A 17,727-nucleotide genomic window follows, 5' to 3' on the forward strand; every position below is an offset into this window, starting at 1 on the left:
AATATTTTTTTCCTTTTTAAAACTCTTAAGTTTCTGTGACTCTGAAATGGAATAACTGTTAAAGAAAATGAATGAATGAATTAAGTATACTTTAAAGCAGTATACCTTAAATTCCTATTAGAAAAAGAGAAATATCAGCACTGGGTTTCAGTTAGTTTTTGGCACCTTTGGTGTTTTGCTGTCATGGTGTTTTTTGAAGTCAGTGTGCAAAGAGAAACTTTGTACAAACAAGAATATGTAACCTTTTAAAGTTTTTCTCCGCCACTTTGGGGCATTTCTCGAAACAGAATTACCACCAATAACTATGGGTTATAAATCCATCATAATAACACCTTTATGCAGATTTTGACAACAAGTCTAACTGTATTCTATGTACTGACTCAAGCATTGAATTGAGGACAATCAATTTTAAGTAGGATTGACTTTTCTGCAGTCGGAAATATAGTTCACTTCTTGCAGTCCCAAATATTGCCACATGGTGTCACTGTGTCAATAGTCTATGCTCATTGGGTTCCCATCAGTGTGGACATTTACAATAAAGGCTTGTAGTATTATACGTAGATACAGCAAAAAATGTTTAAAGGTTATTCACATCCCTTTAAATAGCTAGTCATGACTAAAACTAACAGGGTATGTCTTTGTCAGAAGGTTAGGACACAAAGAGCTATCAGAATCAAAATGACCTCTACAGTGGCTGGAGTTTCCATGATAAAGGATGAGAAATAACAAACAGCTCTTGACGTCTGTTTAAGTGAGACAAATTATGAGCTGTTTGGATATTAGAAAATAAAAGGAGAAGTATTCTGCCTTTAAAAAAAGACCACCCTTGAAATTATGCATATACAATCTTGTCAGGATAGACACCGACTTTCAGACAATCAACATCAACATTCATCAAAACAAATATTTTTAAGATGAAATTTGGAGACTGTAGCGTTTCCCAACTCCCAGTATTAAATGTAAACAATCTACATGGCTGTGTCTTTTTTTACAGCTAGTATGTATAAAAATGAACAACAGCAGAGGAGCTTAAGTAGATGCATAAAAAAGGTCAAAGACTAGTTTTGAGAGGTTGGCTCACAGTAAATCTTAAATCGCTCCAGTTATATTATGACAAATACCCCATGTAATGTCGGTTTTATTATTAGCACTGTATGCTGGTGGAGGTTTCCAATCTGAATGATCAGATCACTTGATACTCTGGTAGGTTGGAGAGCAAGTTGGAAAGAAGAAAACCCTTTCAGTTTTTGTCTTCTTTCTGCTCTTTTTAAAAGAGTCTTTGAAACATTTTCAACAAACAAACAAACCATTTTTGTTTAAAGAAATCATTACACCGGCTGCATGGTGGCGCAGTGGTTAGCACTGTGGCCTCACAGCAAGAAGGTCACTGGTTCGATCCTTGACTGGTTTGGTCAGTGGGGTTCTCTCCAGGTACTCCGGCTTCCTCCCACCATCCAAACACATGCATGATAGGTTAATTGGTTACTTTAAATTGCCCGTAGGAGTGAGTGTGAGCGTGAGTGGTTGTTCATCTCTCTCTGTGTGGCCCTGCAATGGACTGGCAAGCTGTCACCCAAAGCCAGCTGGAATAGGCTCCAGCTTCCCTGCAACCCTGAATTGGAATAAGCAGTTTGGAAAATGAATGAAATCATTACACCACCATAACTTTTTTCTCCTTGCTTTATATTCTCAGTATCGATTTTCTCTGAGCAACAGAAGTTTTATTTGACAGGTACAGCCTTATTTCAGTACTCTGCATTTCAATATTCAAATGTCCTCCCCGAGTAACAGAGGCTGCAGGAAGAGGCCAGCTGTTCCCAGGATACACACCAGGACAAAAACCCACAGAAAGATCCTGTCAATAACCATGGCAACATACTTCCAGTCATCCTGAACCTGCAAGAGAATCACAAGGAAACATTTTCAGTGTTAGATTGCCATTGTATTGTTTGATTGACGTAAAAAATACTTAGAAATATCCACTAAAAATAGTAATTTGACTATATTCTTACCTCCTTTGCTTCATTCTGGAGTCTCATGTTCTCTGCTATATATTTAACACTTTCAATGGCCTCCCTGACCTCAGGAGAGAGTGGTAAAAGGGATATTATTCCAGCATCCAGAGACTCAGAGCTGGAGCACTGACTGTCCCCTCCTACCCCAACAGCACTGCATCCGGTAAGGGTCCCCAGGCTGCCCAGTCCACCACTCCCGCCTCCAGAGTCTGAAGGCAGTTTGCCAGATCTCTTTTGCCAGCAACAGTTGCAACGACCTTCGCAGCACAAGAACCCAGAACCAGCACATTTGTTCGAGTCTCCGCTCAAGTTATTTAGATTGGAGAGCTCTGTGTTGTTATAGAGGTGCTGGCGGTTTGTAAGGCTCGACACAACGCTGGAGGCCAGAGCCTGCGGCTTGTGATGCTTCTGCAGCGTACCCGATGAATGAACTGCACAGGGTCTTGAATGCATCGTTTGAACACTTCCAGTTACATTTGCTTTCTCTGGGTCGTTTTCTGGTCTGGTCATGAACATCACTCTAGGCAGCAGTCCCAGGAACACAGTCCGTACCCAGCAGGGCATGGTGTGGGTCTTTGGTGTGCGGTAGTGGACATTCAACACAAAAACAGTAATGACAATGGAGAGAGTGACAAAAATCATGGTGAAGAGCAGGTATTCGCCTATCAAGGGAATGACTAGAGAGGTAGAAGGAATGGTCTCTGTTATGACAAGGAGGAAGACAGTCAAGGACAGCAGCACAGAGATACACAAAGTGACTTTCTCACCACAGTCAGACGGCAGGTAGAAGACGAGCACTGTGAGAAAGGAGATAAGGAGGCAGGGGATGATCATGTTGATAGTGTAGAAAAGAGGCAGACGGCGGATGTACAATGAGTATGTGATATCTGTGTAGATCTCCTCGCAGCAGTTGTACTTAATGTCGTGTTTGTAGCCAGGAGCATCGATTATCATCCACTCGCCGCTCTCCCAGAAGTCCTTGAGGTTGATAGTTGAGCCAATCAGAACGAGGTCAATCTTGGCCTTGTCATAGGTCCAGGAGCCAAATTTCATCGTGCAGTTTTGGTAGTCAAAGGGAAAGTATGTGACATCGATCTTGCAGGAACTCTTGAATATCGCAGGAGGAATCCACGTAACATCACCGTTGTAGCGGAGCAGTGCCTTTGTTTTGTCATCCACCTGGAAATCTCCAACTGCACTGTACAGAGAGACGACGAGCAGGAGTGTGTTGAAAACAGCAGCATGGTGAAAGCTGATGACATAAAACAACTGACTATTATGTTATAAGACAAAATTCAGAAGGTGAACAGTGTGTATATTCTTTCTGAAGAATCCTCAAAACCAAAAGCAACACAGAAGACCAATGTCGACTATAATACCTTCACATTGTGGGAAATTCTTTTCATGTAAACACACCAAAGATCAAAAGAGATTCTCCACCAGAAATGCATGATGTTGTTATGCTCACTTGTTGTACAAGACGATGTCTGGTTTCCATATCCTGCTAGATGGCACTCGAATAAACTCTACTCCTCCAAAATCTTTTGGGTTCCATTTGAGTTTATAGTCATTCCAAATCTAATAAAGAAATAATAATAACTCATTTAGACAGCACCATTCATACAGTAACATGCTGACTGTGAGTTAACATCATGCTGAAAGCACAAAAAGCACAATTTTGCACACACTTTCCTCATTTCTCTAATTGGTTGGAGAAATGAGAAAAATAAGTTAAGGGATGTAAGGGATACCAATTTGTTAGTTTCAGTCTAATGAAAAGTTTGTCTTGACGGTGGCACCAGATTAAAAGTTAAAGATTCACCAAAAGCTCCTCTATTCATTCCAATGGCATTTGGATATGTGCATCATAATTTGGCACAAATGTTTCAGAAAAAATGTCACTCAGAAGCACCAACTAACTATCCCACAATGGCATTAAACAGAATCAGTTTTCATTGAGTCTTTAATCTGAATTTGCTACTGTTGAACTTGGCATGAAACTGGGAGAAGATGAAACAGTTTCCTAAGTGTGCTGTTCAAAAAGGCTATAAGTAGTCTGTGTAAAACATCAGGTAACCTGTGTAAAGGAGAAATGAAAAGTCACTGGTATCTACTTTTGATTTATTTCAAATGGGATTTCTGTATTGGCATATTACCATTCATAAAAGCATTTAAAAGCTATCATATCCAAATGTGAAATGTTAACATATAGAATGCTGAGAGATCTCACACACTGGGAGTGTTTTATGGATCTTGTGGCCACTGGGTTTGACCCTTTCCTCAGAACAGCCGGTGATAATTGTGAGACGCATGAAGGTAAAGGTAGTGGTGTAAATAATTACCTTAATTATGAAACTGTTTGTATCTAAAGTGTTTTGTAAAATTGGGATGGGCAGCAAGGGAAATACAGAATTCATAATTACTGTACTTTATGCATACTCCAAACACACACATAAACACGTGGAAAAAATACAAATACAAGAAATCAGATCATTTTAAGAAATCATAACACCTAAAGCAATAAGAGCTCAGTTCTTCAGCAGAAATATATCCTAACACAGAAGAGAATTTGCTAAATTCTTGGGAAAAAAATAAAGAAATGAGACCTGCCCTGCCCCATTTCCCTCAGGTCAGGTTCAGACCAGGTTCAGTTCAACACACTGTGTATTAACGCAGAGACACCATGTGGTAAAAAGGCATCAGGCGGTTTAGTGCTTGTACATACTAGCTTTAATTATGAGGTACCTTTGTTCCATACAATTTAATGACAATAAACCAGGTTTAAACTTTGAAGTTCATGTTAATGCAGAAACGTAGTTTTCCTATTCACAAGATTATAAACTTATATAGTTCAAAACATTTAATTTAATATGAAATCTAAGTGTATTCTTTTTCCTTTTAGATAGGATCACAGTTATCAGTGTATTTAAACAGCTTACTTATGCATAATTCATCCTGTCAGTCTAGCTTCAAAGAATTATATCTGACAGCAGTCTGGATCCATATTTGATGCCCTTGCTCAAGGTCTATTTTAACAGTCGTGCACTAAAAACTTACATGTCTGAGCCATAGATTGGTCTCCATGATTTGATTGACTTCATCCTGAAAACATGATATATTTAATTATGAAGACATAAAAAACAAAAAACAGATAAATATTAACATATTCAGTCAGAACTGGAAGAATTTTGTCACAGGCAATTATGCAATTCCCCACTGAGAGCTGTGTGTGTGCTTTCTGCAGGGTTAGGCCTCAGTGTAGACCAGACATGAGGATTCAGAGAGATGCACCTGTGTCTTGCATGCCTGGAGCATAACACACATGACAGCTGGAGCCAGAAGGTTGAACCACAGCCTTAACTTTTATTCTCAGTGGTAACGCTGGAGCAGAGGGACTGGGGAGGGGAGGGAGAGAGCAAATCTGTGGGGGTCAGGTTTACGTGTGAGTTAGACCGTGAATGAACCAATCTCATGACCCAGTGCATAACATTAACCATTCATGTGACCATTTGCTATCCAGGAGACTTCTTAGGCTCTATGGGAAGCACAGGTGGACTGACGGCTGCAGTATATCAGATATTGATTATCTTTGGGAGAGCAGAAGTTTAATTGAACTTTTAATGCTAACATACATCTCATGTGGCTTGCCACCAAATCAATCAGAGTATTTAAACTCAAATATGTGATTCACTTGCATGTTTTTAAGAAATTTTTAACAGGATGTAAAATTAAAAGGTAGTCTGTTTCCTCTGCAAATTCTACAATGCTTCAAATATGCAGTTTTGAAGTTCCCAATGGTATGAATTTTACACCAACAAGCTCGTGGTTTTGGTTTCACATGCAAGAAAAATGTACTGGATCAATGTTTTCATCTGACTAAAGAAAAAATAATCAATAAAATTATAGCATTTTGTAACAAACTAGATGCTACCAAAGTCCAGGAATCTCTTCCCTGATTATGAAATGATGACTCAAGCGGCACAGCCAATGGTCGATTTATGGTCTGAATAAATTCATATAGTCATGTTGCAGTTGTTTTTGGCAAACCAATATCAATAGGATCTGAGTTAGGGGCACCAGGTGTTGCTAAAGGGAAAGTCATCCATCAGCACTGCAAGCCCAGTGACCTGCTACACTAAGCAATTTTTTTTACATATATCATCTTAATGTACCTGGGTACATCATCACTGATGTTTCTCAAGTCTGGGAAAACATAACAGAGTTTCCTTTGTGTTTTTGTTTTTAACTTCCTCTTCTCTTCCCATGCAATTCTTCATAGATCTCTAAGTCTCTTGAGAGGACAATAACATTGATTCTTTAGAGATAAAAGAAGACTGATGAGGAATGAGCTCTACACCTTCTGAAATTGTATTTAAAAAAAAGCCATATGAATGTAATTATAGGTGGTGAAGTATTATTACAATAGCAAAAGATTGCCTGACATTTTTCCGTAGATGAGCACAGTGTTATGTGATATATTAGCTAATTGTTTAAGCAAGAATACAGTTTGTAGTTTATTTAGCCAGGCATTAAATCAAATAAATAAATTGCACAAAATGTTGGTGTTCTTTTAGAGTAAAACAATTTGAGTGCACTAATAAGCTTTTATATTATGAACTTGCAGAAAGAAAATGAAATAAGACACAGAGCAGTTCACAATACATCTAAAGTTGTGCATTTCTGAATGAAGCTAGAATCACTGTTCCTGGATCTGTATTAGTGAATAGGGTCCCATGTGTTTTCTGTCTGGTCTGCTTATCTGCAATCAGCAAATCTCTGCAAACCCCACTAATACAATCAAGGCTACTCATTTGACTGGTGTGACCAAGTCATAGAAGCTGCTTAGCTTCAGAGCCACTCAGACAGCTGACATTTCCCATCTTGTCTTAGACAGACAGCTACTCTGCCACTGTTTTTGTCTAATTCCCTCCTCAGGATTACAAAACAGGGCTGCTGGGCATGGCAGGGAGTGTTGCAGGTGTCGCAGATCTCATCCCAATTCTGTCCCTTCATAAAACTTCATCGTCTACAGAAGTTAACGAGATGGCACACAAACTGTTCTTCTTTTATACAGCATAAATTGTTTTCCATTTTTCTAGATAGTGCTCATTTGAACAGTTATTTATGTTTAAACTGTGCTGTGCCATAAATAACAGACATCCTAAACATCAGCACGGGAAAAAGAAAGAAGCCTTTTGGCCACTTACCACTTTAACCAGCTGTGACATCGACACCTCAAACTGCACAATGACTGGGTCAGAAACATTTTCCACTGGCCGTATGTACTGATTGTAGTTGGAGAATATCACAGAAAAGAGCTTATGCTCTGCCTCTGAACATATGCCTCCTGCACCAAAGCACAATGTCACACATGGATCATCCACTGCTTGACTGTTCAGATGGCAGAACCACAGCTTTGACTTTTTTCTGGAATTGGTGCTGTTTTTCTGAAGTTATGTGCTAAAAGTAACATGTTGCATCATTACAGATACAAGCATGGACAGCAAACCCAAAGCCAGATGAAAGCACTCTTATGTTGATTACAACTTAAACATTTAAATATGCACTTGTTTAATTAATGCATTGGATTATATGTAATGCATTTTCTATAGAAAAATTGCCAGAAACCTCATTATTTGTTATATTATAAGTAGACATAACAGCACATCTAAAGCAACAAGTAAGTAAGATATTTAAAAAAAAAAAAAAAAGGACAATGTTTACCTGATAGAAGATGCAAAAGAAACCACCAGCAAGGAACTATGAAGCAAAATCTGGCATTCATCCTGTTTAAGCTGACAGATGCCAACTGAATCTGGGGGGTCAGCAGCAGCAGAGCTCGGCGAAGCACACACAGAGAGAAAGTAGAAAGAGTGAAAGCGTGTCTGCAGCTGCAGACGGAACCAGAGAGTAGGGGGAGGGAGGCACAGCCACACTGAGGCGTGCAACCACTCAGCTGGCTGAAAAGAGTCACACAATACAAAAAAAAAACACAATTTATATTTACCTAACAAATCAGGGTAAGAGAAACAGTCCATTTGCTCTATAACAAGCTTTTTAAGCCTGATTTTCACAATCTCAATCTTGTGAGATGTGTTATATTTTAAAAAACCCTGAAGCATCACAAAAGAGAGAGAAATTAAAGAGAGAGAGCGAAAGAGAGAGAGAGATAGTGAAATTGTAGTAGATTCCATTAGAGTCAAATGAAATATGCTTTCTTTGGCACCAACAGTGTCAGCAACAACAGAAATGGCGTGAGCTGTTTGATGGATAGAAATAAAATATAAAAAAAGTCATGACATTAAATGTTCAGCTTTCACTGGGTTGACAGTGGTCCCAGGTGGTACTTGTTTGTGTTTCCACTCACAAACATTCATATAAAATTAAGACACAGACTTCACACAAGCTCATGTGCTTCTGTGCCACCTGCTTGGGGCTTGAAAGGCCCTCAGCATAACAGATTTTTCTTTATTTATTCATTTTTTGTCTATGTGTTTTATGACAAACTCTTCATTTCCTTTTTTCTTCCAAGATACATAAGTTAGGATGTAGTTATGTGTCTGATGCTCTCCTCTGTTCTCTGGAGTTGTATTTTTGCCATTTTTGGACAGTAATGTAATGCACCATTCTGTCCTTCAGGAGAAAAAATTGCTTTTCTGACAACAACCCAACTGAAGTGTCCTCAGATGTTAAATAAATCTTTTTCAGAGGAGCCGTACTTGAACTCTTTCAGATGGAGATTTATATGTGTAAAGATCTACACTGTAAAAAAAAACGTAGGTAGTTTGACTTTCAGAAAGGTTTCTTCCACACAAGGAGAATGCAGACCTGTTTGTACATCTGCACTTTGTGGTTTAATTAATCTAAAAAAAAACTGTATTGATTGACAAACACATTTCAAGTCATGCAAAGACAGTTCAGTAGATCTACAGATCCAACTTAAATCTTCACTCCTTGTTGCAGAAATACAGTTTTTGTATTGTAATAGGAGATGTTTTTAAAAAAAAAAAAAAAAAAGATGCACACAGAAATACACCATAATATTCTGCTGTGTGACTTGAATAAAAAAACTTAAAACAAGTGTGTCCACTCAGAAATATGGACATCTGTCTTAATTTCAAGGGAGATCTCAGGAAACAAAATCCTGCAGAATCACAAATTAGCAAACTCGTCATGGCTCAGTAAACCTTTAGTCTGTCTGCATGTAAATGTTTGTACACTTTGTCCAGCTCCAATTACATGTGTGTTTCTAATCATCTCAAAATGATCATAAAAAAATCTGTCCAGATGTAAAAACCCAAAATGATGGCTATTAACAAATTTTGTTCTCTTTTCTTCAACCTTTGTTCTTTTCTTTAGCCAATATTACTGCGTCAGGCTTATGGAGTCCATAAAAGTACTTGGACTTTAAGAAATTATAATCAAAGCCAGCTTCAGCAGTCTTGTAGTATCAACTTTTTTTTTTTTTTTGCCTACTCACATATTCTCATATTTAAAGTGCATGGCTGTCTCCACTATGTGATAAAATGATCTACCTGGCATATCTTCAATAACCATAATGGCAAAGAGTACAAATTTTATCACTGGCAAAACAGATTAACAAAGCACTTTGGCAAGACTGTGACAATTTTAAGACTTCCGTAGCCATTTTATACTTTTAATCAGGACTACAAGAGGACACAAATTTGCCTTTATTATATTTCAGTGACATGGCAACACAAATCAGAAGTTAAACATCGGCAACAGCAGACATATCTTTGTCATGTGAGGTATTTATCTGCAGGAGTTTGGCATACTGAAGTGCAGTGAGAGCTCCAGTCAGTCCAGTTTTGTTGTTGTCCTTTGTAGATGTAACGTGTTCAGAACCTCGGTGTGCTGTATTAGGTCTGCTGCCGATGTTCCATTTTCTCCAAACAAGGCTTTGTTACTTTATCCCAAATGGTTTTAAATATTAACATGATGTTTATTCATTTTAAAACATATTTGGTCTACTGATTTACACATTAGTTGTTTACCAACTGTAGTTTGAGAGGTTTTGGCACAGAGAACATTGTATCACTGCATCTGGTCCTCACACAGCAGTAATCAAACATTAAGAAAACTTTTGCTGAAGTGGATGCCCATATAACTGTTTATCCTAACAGCTTGTAATGAAAGCCCTGAAGGCATTCTGTCTCCCCCGATGCTCATCACATGCGAGGGGTCTCTGAGCTGGGCTGCTGGTTGGAAACAATCTGCCTCTGGAAGACAGGCTGTAGAAACAGGCCCAGGGTGCCCACCACGCACACTATCACAAATATCCACAGGAACATCCGATCCACCACCATGGCCACATACTTCCAATCTTCTATCACCTGCAAAGATACAGAAATTATAAACTTTAAGTCAAACTTGAATAGAATGTTCCAAAATTCTCAAGATTAAGGTAATGAGCCATTTTCATACTGGTGAAATCTATTCTTACATATCTGTTGACCATTTCACCCACTGTCATTTCTTTCTGATCCTGAGACAACTAATTTCTCATTCTTGGTTTCCTCCCAGTTTGATTGATTAGTTGTGAAAGCAATCAACTTACTAAAGCCTTCATGGGTCGTAACCACTATTTGAGATTAGTGGTATTCCCTTCTGCACTTCAAGGGTCACAAAGTGACGTGTGCAATGTTACTGCATCCTGATGGAAGATGATGTCATTGACAGCTGAGCCTGGATGTCAAAGACTTGTGAGTGCCAAGTTAACCAAATGTTTGCTTTATAATTTCTAAGTATGAACCAATTAGCATATTTTAGCAAGAAAAAAACAAAAAAAACAATAATATACTGTTTTTGTGTCTTACAGTCATGAGATTAAATAAATTAGTAAATATCTGTTTCTTAGCTGGTAATTAGATGATAGATTAACTTTTGAGGGTCAGGCAAGCTGTTTATTTCTGTTGCCAAGCTTTATGCTAGGCTACAGTGTCACCTAGATAAAAAAAAAAAAAGGCCTTAATATCTTTACACAGATCTTATTTATCTTAATTTCAGCTCATCTTTAAGGCTTCATTTGACAGAAACAGTACTAATGTGTATGTGTGTGTGTGTGTGTGTATCATTTTTTTTCCTTTTGTTAATTTGATTGTTTTTATCCTTAGAAAGTGGAAGGAAGACAGTAGTACAGGGGAGAGGGTTGTTGTGGTCTCAGTTTTTAATGCAGTTCATCTTGCTCTTTATACTTATGTTTTTAAGGTCATTCAGTGTGTGCATTGTGACAATTACAAGTGTACTGAGATAGAAAGACATTGTCTAATTTTCTTTAAAAAAACAAAGAATAAAAAACAAGAAAAGCAACAATTCTGAATTATTAGAGTAATAAATACATTAAAAAACACGTTTTCAAACTGTAGTTACAATACAGAATTGCTGCCTTTCTTTTTTCTGCAATCAGCAAAACATATATGCTACACACACAAAAAAACACAAAGCACAAAAGAATAATTATTGCAAAGAATAATTTTCCTAAACTAATTTGTTTGTTTATCACTCTAAAAACACCTGGATTATCCTCAAAGGAAATATTGTGAAATATGTAAATGATTTAGTGCTAAGATAAAGTTACTTTTTACACAACACCACATGGATTCAGCAAAATGTTTAGTTTGAATGTGTATACATACACTCTGGTCATCGTCATCTCCCATCATGTGCTCAGCCACAAAGCGCACCCCGTTCACTGCCTCCTGGACATCAGCAGCCCAGTCTGAGTTGCTTCTTTGATGGAGGTCTTGGGTGGAAGGGAAACCACTGTGAAGATAATCACTGGAACGTAAGTCCCCTTTCCTGTTGCTGTGGATGTATCCCATCGGAGGAATTACATTTTTATGTCCTGGAGTGGAGAAGGCAGAGTCAGAGGACAGTAATGCAGAAGATGACAAAGTAAAACCTGTTTTCAGAACAACTGGGTAACCCAGACCCAAAATGGATCTCCTGGCTCGTAGGCACCGCTGTTGACGTAGTCTTTGACGCGCAGAGTAGTTGTTAGGTCGTTTCATGAAGAGCAAAGCAGGCAGTTTCACAAGGAATACCAACTTGACCCAGGAAGGCATAGTGTGGGTGCTGGGAGAGCGGTGGTGCACATTGAGCACACACACACTGGTAATAATGGAGAAGGTCACCAGCACCATGGTGAACATCAGGTACTTGCCAATTAGAGGCACATCCAGTGAGGTTGGTGGAACAATCTTTGAGATCAAAAGCAGGAACACTGTGAGAGCCAGGAGGACAGAAATGCAGAGGGTCATCTTCTCACCACAGTCTGAAGGTAGATAAAAGACCAGAATGGCCAAAGAGGTGATCAAAACACATGGGATGATAAGGTTTATGGTGTAAAAAAGGGGTTTCCTCTTAATAATAAAGTCATATGTGAGGTCCACATAAGTGGGATCCAAAGGGTTGACGGTCCGTCTGCCTGGCAGTGCCAAGATATCCCACTCTCCACTGGGAGTAAAGTCATCCATACTAGCCATCTCAGACTTCAAGATCAAGTCAATTTCAGTGTGGTCATATGTCCAAGAGCGGAATTTGAGAGTGCAGTTCTGCTGGTCGAAGGGGAAATGCTTGACCTCTATCTTGCAGGCGCTTTTATAGATGGCTGGAGGAAGCCAGTTGATGCTGCCATTAAAGAGGACGATGGCGTTGGTGAAGACTGTTACCTCATAGGTTCCATCAGCGCTGCATAAAGAGAAAACAGAAAGAAAACTAAAGCGCTTGTCAACTGGCTTTAAAGGACTGTCTATAATGCTATCATTGGCTGCTAGTTAGATTTTGGAGCTAGCCACTCTTTAATCTCTCAAAGGCTGAGTAAATCTTTTGGGAACCATATTGCAGTGGGGGATGCCAGAGGAATGATTATGGAGGGAGATTGCTGACTACTATGTTTAGTATAATGACTTTTTAGATGGTGTGCCACTTTCAATTTCAAAGATCTTACAATAAGCATATAGAAATCAAGAATAAACTACACATCAGCGAACATACAGATGAGTGATTCTGTATCATTTTGTATTTTTTTTTATATTTACGTTGTGTGAACACCAAAAATCTTTTGGAAGTAAAGCGCCACAAAGAAGCTCACTTGTTGTAAAGGACGATGTCCGGGAGCCAAATGTGCCTGGAAGGAATACGCAGCTTGTCGATACCTTCATATTTTGCAGGGTCCCAGGATAACCTGTAATCAACCCAGTGCTGGAGAGACAAAAGGTCATCAAGTCTTAGCTCTGATTTCACTGCACTTCCTCAATACCAGCTCATTTCTAATTACATGCCTCATTATCAGTGAAATATGTTGGAAGCACAATTACCAAAGCAGTTTGTTCCACATTGAGAGAAGAATGGACATGGTGTGATTCAAGTTCGAGGGTAAGGACATTTACTGAGACAAAGAGCTTCTTAGAGAATGTGATGTCAAGCTTTACAACACTTACTTGAGTGAGCCAAACATTAGTGGTCATGATCTGTTCCCTTTCATTCTGAAAAAAGCACACATTAGGCAAAGGTTTAATTGGTACAATCATCTGACAGAAAAACAAAGTTGTGTCATTAGATTAGTATTTAGATTAAGATGTACTAAGATTAGATCTTAGTACATCAGTATCACTGTAGCTTATCTGTGAAAATGTCACAAGGGTTGCTTGTCAATAGATGGAGAGTTGATGGTAATGATGAAGTTACTCGCATGACTGCCATCTGATCCATGTTCACCCCCTGCCTCTGTGACTTTTTACACCACTGTTTAAAACTTCACTCATGATTTCATTTGCTATTTTGAATCACTTTTGGTTTCTCTTCATGTAAAAGCACATCTGACTTCTGTTTAAAAAACGATGTCATACTGTAAAGAATCAGCAAGAAATCCCAGTTTATTTGGGTTGTTTACTCAAAAAACATATTCTTGAGGATTTTATGGTCTTTATCATTTTGTTTAACCTCTTTGCAAAGCTTTTTATTTTGTTCATTATGGTTCCACCGCTCAAGTGAGGAAGTGGCAACAGCAAAAATACAAAACCCGCAGCTTGACAAGGGGAAGACAGCAGGTTTGTATTATTCTTTCAGATTACATGTTAACAAATTTATTAATTGCTTTGTCATCACAATTCTATAACATACACTTCCAATAAAGTGATACCAAGTGGCAATTACCCCAAGGGTTGCAATGCACACTCATAAACCCGCTGTAAATGAGACTCCTGTCCTGGTCTGCAACTGGAAGGAACCTCCCCTGTAAATCAGCAAGGAGCCTCGAACGCTGTGGCTAAAACAGCTTTATAGCCTCGTTTAATCCAATGTGCTGAAGTTTCAATCTGGGCATGACACAGGCAGAGATCACAGCTGACCAGATCTATTTTCCACTTCATCCATCCATTTAGAGCTATGGCCCTGAAGGAGAGGCGGCTTTGTAATTAACAGCATCTCAAAGGTTCCTGCTTGGTTTTTTTCCATGATTCTCTTTCTATCATACTGTCTTTCATTCCCTGTTTCATCCTCTCCACACAATGTCTTCTCCTTCTCTCACTCACACAAACATGCTCATAAAAAATGTTGCTCATATCTCCACAGCCTTACCACACTGATGAGCTGGGCTAGAGACACTTGCAGCTTCACAGTGACTCTTTCGGTCCTGTTGATGGCCGGGCGAATAAGTGGGTTGTAACGTTTCTTTCCCAGCAGCCAGTTCATTAAACGTTCCTCTGACTCAGCACTACTGCTACCTGGTGACACAGTTCAGGTCAACAGTTATTTTTGTGAAGGAACTGAACATGTACATCTAAAAAATGTGTTTCCAGACAAACCTTGGCTACGTCAAACCTATAATCTGTTGTAAACCTGTGGATAAATGACCGGGATCACTGTAAATGGCTCTAAGTGTACTCACATAAAACACTTTATTGTTGTTAATTAGCTTTATTTTATACAATCAAGAATTTATGTTGTAATTTCACAAATCAGATGTGAAAGAAGATAATATGCCTGGACCCATTGATATATAAACATATATAAAGTGACCAGGTCCTCACAAGATGGCCTCCAACACTCATGAGTAAAGCCATGGTTCTTCACCAAATAGTAATACATTGATACTAAGTAAAGTCTTGGTTGGGTGGACACATGGTCCATATAAGAAAACTAGGTCTTGGCTTTAACCAAATAAGTTTGTAGATTTGTGAGGTTATTTTTTTCTTAGTTATCTTCTTTGTCATTTTCAGTTTGTTTGATCTTCAGCAACAGGTTTAGTTAGTTTTAGGGAAAGAATCTTTTTGAAAAAAATGTTTTGGACAGTCAGACTTAACCAGACCAACAATGCAAGTCCAGAGATTATAGAAAACAGAAATCCAGTTTGATGGGAATGTTGAATATATATAAAAGTAGTGGCATTACCACTGTTATGAATAACGGGAAGGCGTGTTGCTTTTTGTATAAAATTACATACATTGCATATATTTTAACTTATCAAGTCTCCACCAAATGTGGAGATATGACTTCATTGTCATTTCAAGTATTTAGTATTTTTATTATGTTGAGATAATGATTAAAAATAGTTATTATTTGAGCATGGCCGTTCTCAACATTCATAGAAATATTATAGGAAATCCCACAATAACTTTTCAGTATAACATAACATAAATAAATAAAAGATTAGGGTAGTATTTCATTACTTAAAAAAAAAAAAAAAAAAAGCTGTATGGTTTTTGCACTGTAATCTACAGTTAAGTAAAACCAGAAAATCTTTTAAATGAGAAAATGCGAAAACACACCCAAAGTCCCATTCCTGACAAATAAACCCAAGTTACAACTGAAGACAAGCCTGATCAAAACAGATGACTTGTTCTTCTCGCCCAGAGCAGAACTGATGTATGTACGACTACCTTTTCCATCTTCTGGACATGTAGACGTACATTAGTGCAGCTAAACGGAGTGGAGGAGCTGAGTCGACGAACTCATGGTGAACACTCAAATGAGGTGAGACTCTTCCTAATGGGCCAACTGAACTCAAACCACCATTATCAACGTACAGCGGAACATTATTTTTGTCAACAAAAGTTCTTCGAATGGGCCTTCTGTAAAGCTTTGTGATGTTCTTGTTTTAGTGGCAGTCTTACAAAGAATCAAACTGTGTGTGTCATTACCAGCCTGTGGACTCCTGCAGCTTTGCAGGGTGTGGTGTAGCGACAGTCTGGCCCCCCACTGGTCAGCGTATGCTGCCATGACTGTGCCTTTGTCTGTCTCTTGGCTGAGGTCCTACCCATCGGGCCTTGAACGGCATTATTTAACAGATGGCATGTTGTCAAAGATCTTGGAAAACAGGGTCAAACAAGCACTTCCTTCCCAAGAAGTGCAGAAAACTTGCAAACCAGCCGCTTTTCCCGTGAAAGATTGCCGTGTGTGGTCCACAATACATGAACTGCATGAGTGTGCAGGGTGATTGTGCAAAATGAGCAACTTCTTGTAAGTGTTGCATTGACATTACACTGATTGAGAATGAGGTCAGACGTGTTGATACAGTATTAAAGTTGTTTTAAAGTTGATAAGGTCATTCACTCTGAAAAACCATTATTCCACCAAAATGTTATACAATTGGAGAATGGAAGTGATAATGATGGCAGCAAAAGAACCAGAATTTTTATAATCTTTTATAATCCATTTCTTAGCATAATCTGTATTAATGAACCATGGAATTGATCTGTTCCTCTGTGTAAGGCTTTATATGTAGAACAAAGCAGAAGCACAAAGACCGTTTCTCTGCTAATGAGGGCTCATCACATAAATATTAGACTTACTGACAACTTTTTTTTTACACCCGGAGTATTTTTGTATCATGAATTAGACAATATTTATTGAGGCAAAGTGGGAACTATATAGTATGTACCAACTACATCCCTTTTTATTTGTATAATATCCTATACACTAAAGAAATAATGTTAGTATGTTTAATTGCATTTGCTCTAAATTTATATTCTCCTGATCAGCTGCTTTTTTTTCCTTTCAATTACCTCTAAATGAAGAAGTATCAAAATAACTTCCCATGATCATGTTATTTTTATTTAAAAAAAATTTAGTAAAACGAAATTGAAAAAGCTTCAACTTTCATAATTCTCTCCAAAGACACAACTAAAAACTTCTCATTTACAATATGCAATTCAGCTTTACAACACAAAAAGAGAGAAGATCATTTCCCTGCAGAAACACTGACTCAAAAAAGTGGAGCCGGCGCGCGCGCTTACACCCAGATGCGCGTGCTACTACTGCCTTTATCAACTGGTTAAGACACAGAATAAAAAAAAGACACACTTACAATGAATCAAAGCGAAAAAGTATGCGAGAAGGAAGAGAGCCCGAGTCATTTTGACGGCACCATCTGGTCCACGGGAGGCGGCGGCGGCGAAGCTCCAAAGACGCGGTGTTCAGCGCTTTTCCTATCGGACATGCCGCGTTGGTAAGTTCAGCAACACTGTCCTGATCCCTGCTGCCCCATCATTAGCTTACTTCACAGCTACTCACCTTATAAAAATTCACCGATCCTCACCAGCCTCACGGGATCATGCTAAGGCGCAGCACCCTGCCCCTGGCGCGCTGCTCTCTCTGCGCCCTGCGAGTCCTGCAGGACCTGTGGCCGGTCTGTGATCAGTTACAGCAAGTTTACACCAGCGTAGCTGCTGTCTTATAGGACGGGTTCGTA

At 38.7% G+C, this 17,727-nt stretch overlaps 2 protein-coding genes across 2 annotated transcripts; both read right to left on the reverse strand.

Moving 5' to 3' along the window:
- Positions 1-1,767: 1,767 nt before the first annotated feature.
- chrna3 (cholinergic receptor, nicotinic, alpha 3) lies at positions 1,768-9,572 on the reverse strand (the record flags this gene model as incomplete). The annotated part of the gene is made up of 7 exons (XM_079259230.1): positions 1,768-1,896; positions 2,013-2,423; positions 2,490-3,213; positions 3,484-3,593; positions 5,073-5,117; positions 7,223-7,362; positions 9,551-9,572. The coding sequence occupies 7 exons, from the start codon at positions 9,570-9,572 to the stop codon at positions 1,768-1,770; spliced, it is 1,581 nt and encodes a 526-aa protein (XP_079115356.1).
- A 632-nt stretch (positions 9,573-10,204) lies between these two features.
- chrnb4 (cholinergic receptor, nicotinic, beta 4 (neuronal)) lies at positions 10,205-17,392 on the reverse strand (the record flags this gene model as incomplete). Its single annotated transcript, XM_079259330.1, has 6 exons — positions 10,205-10,369; positions 11,672-12,725; positions 13,129-13,238; positions 13,478-13,522; positions 14,616-14,757; positions 17,340-17,392. 6 exons carry the CDS (start codon positions 17,390-17,392, stop codon positions 10,205-10,207), a joined length of 1,569 nt encoding a protein of 522 aa, XP_079115456.1.
- Between the last annotated feature and the right edge of the window lie 335 nt (positions 17,393-17,727).

This window comes from Telmatherina bonti (genome assembly GCF_933228915.1).
Source record: "Telmatherina bonti genome assembly, chromosome: 1".
Lineage (NCBI taxonomy): Eukaryota > Metazoa > Chordata > Actinopteri > Atheriniformes > Telmatherinidae > Telmatherina > Telmatherina bonti.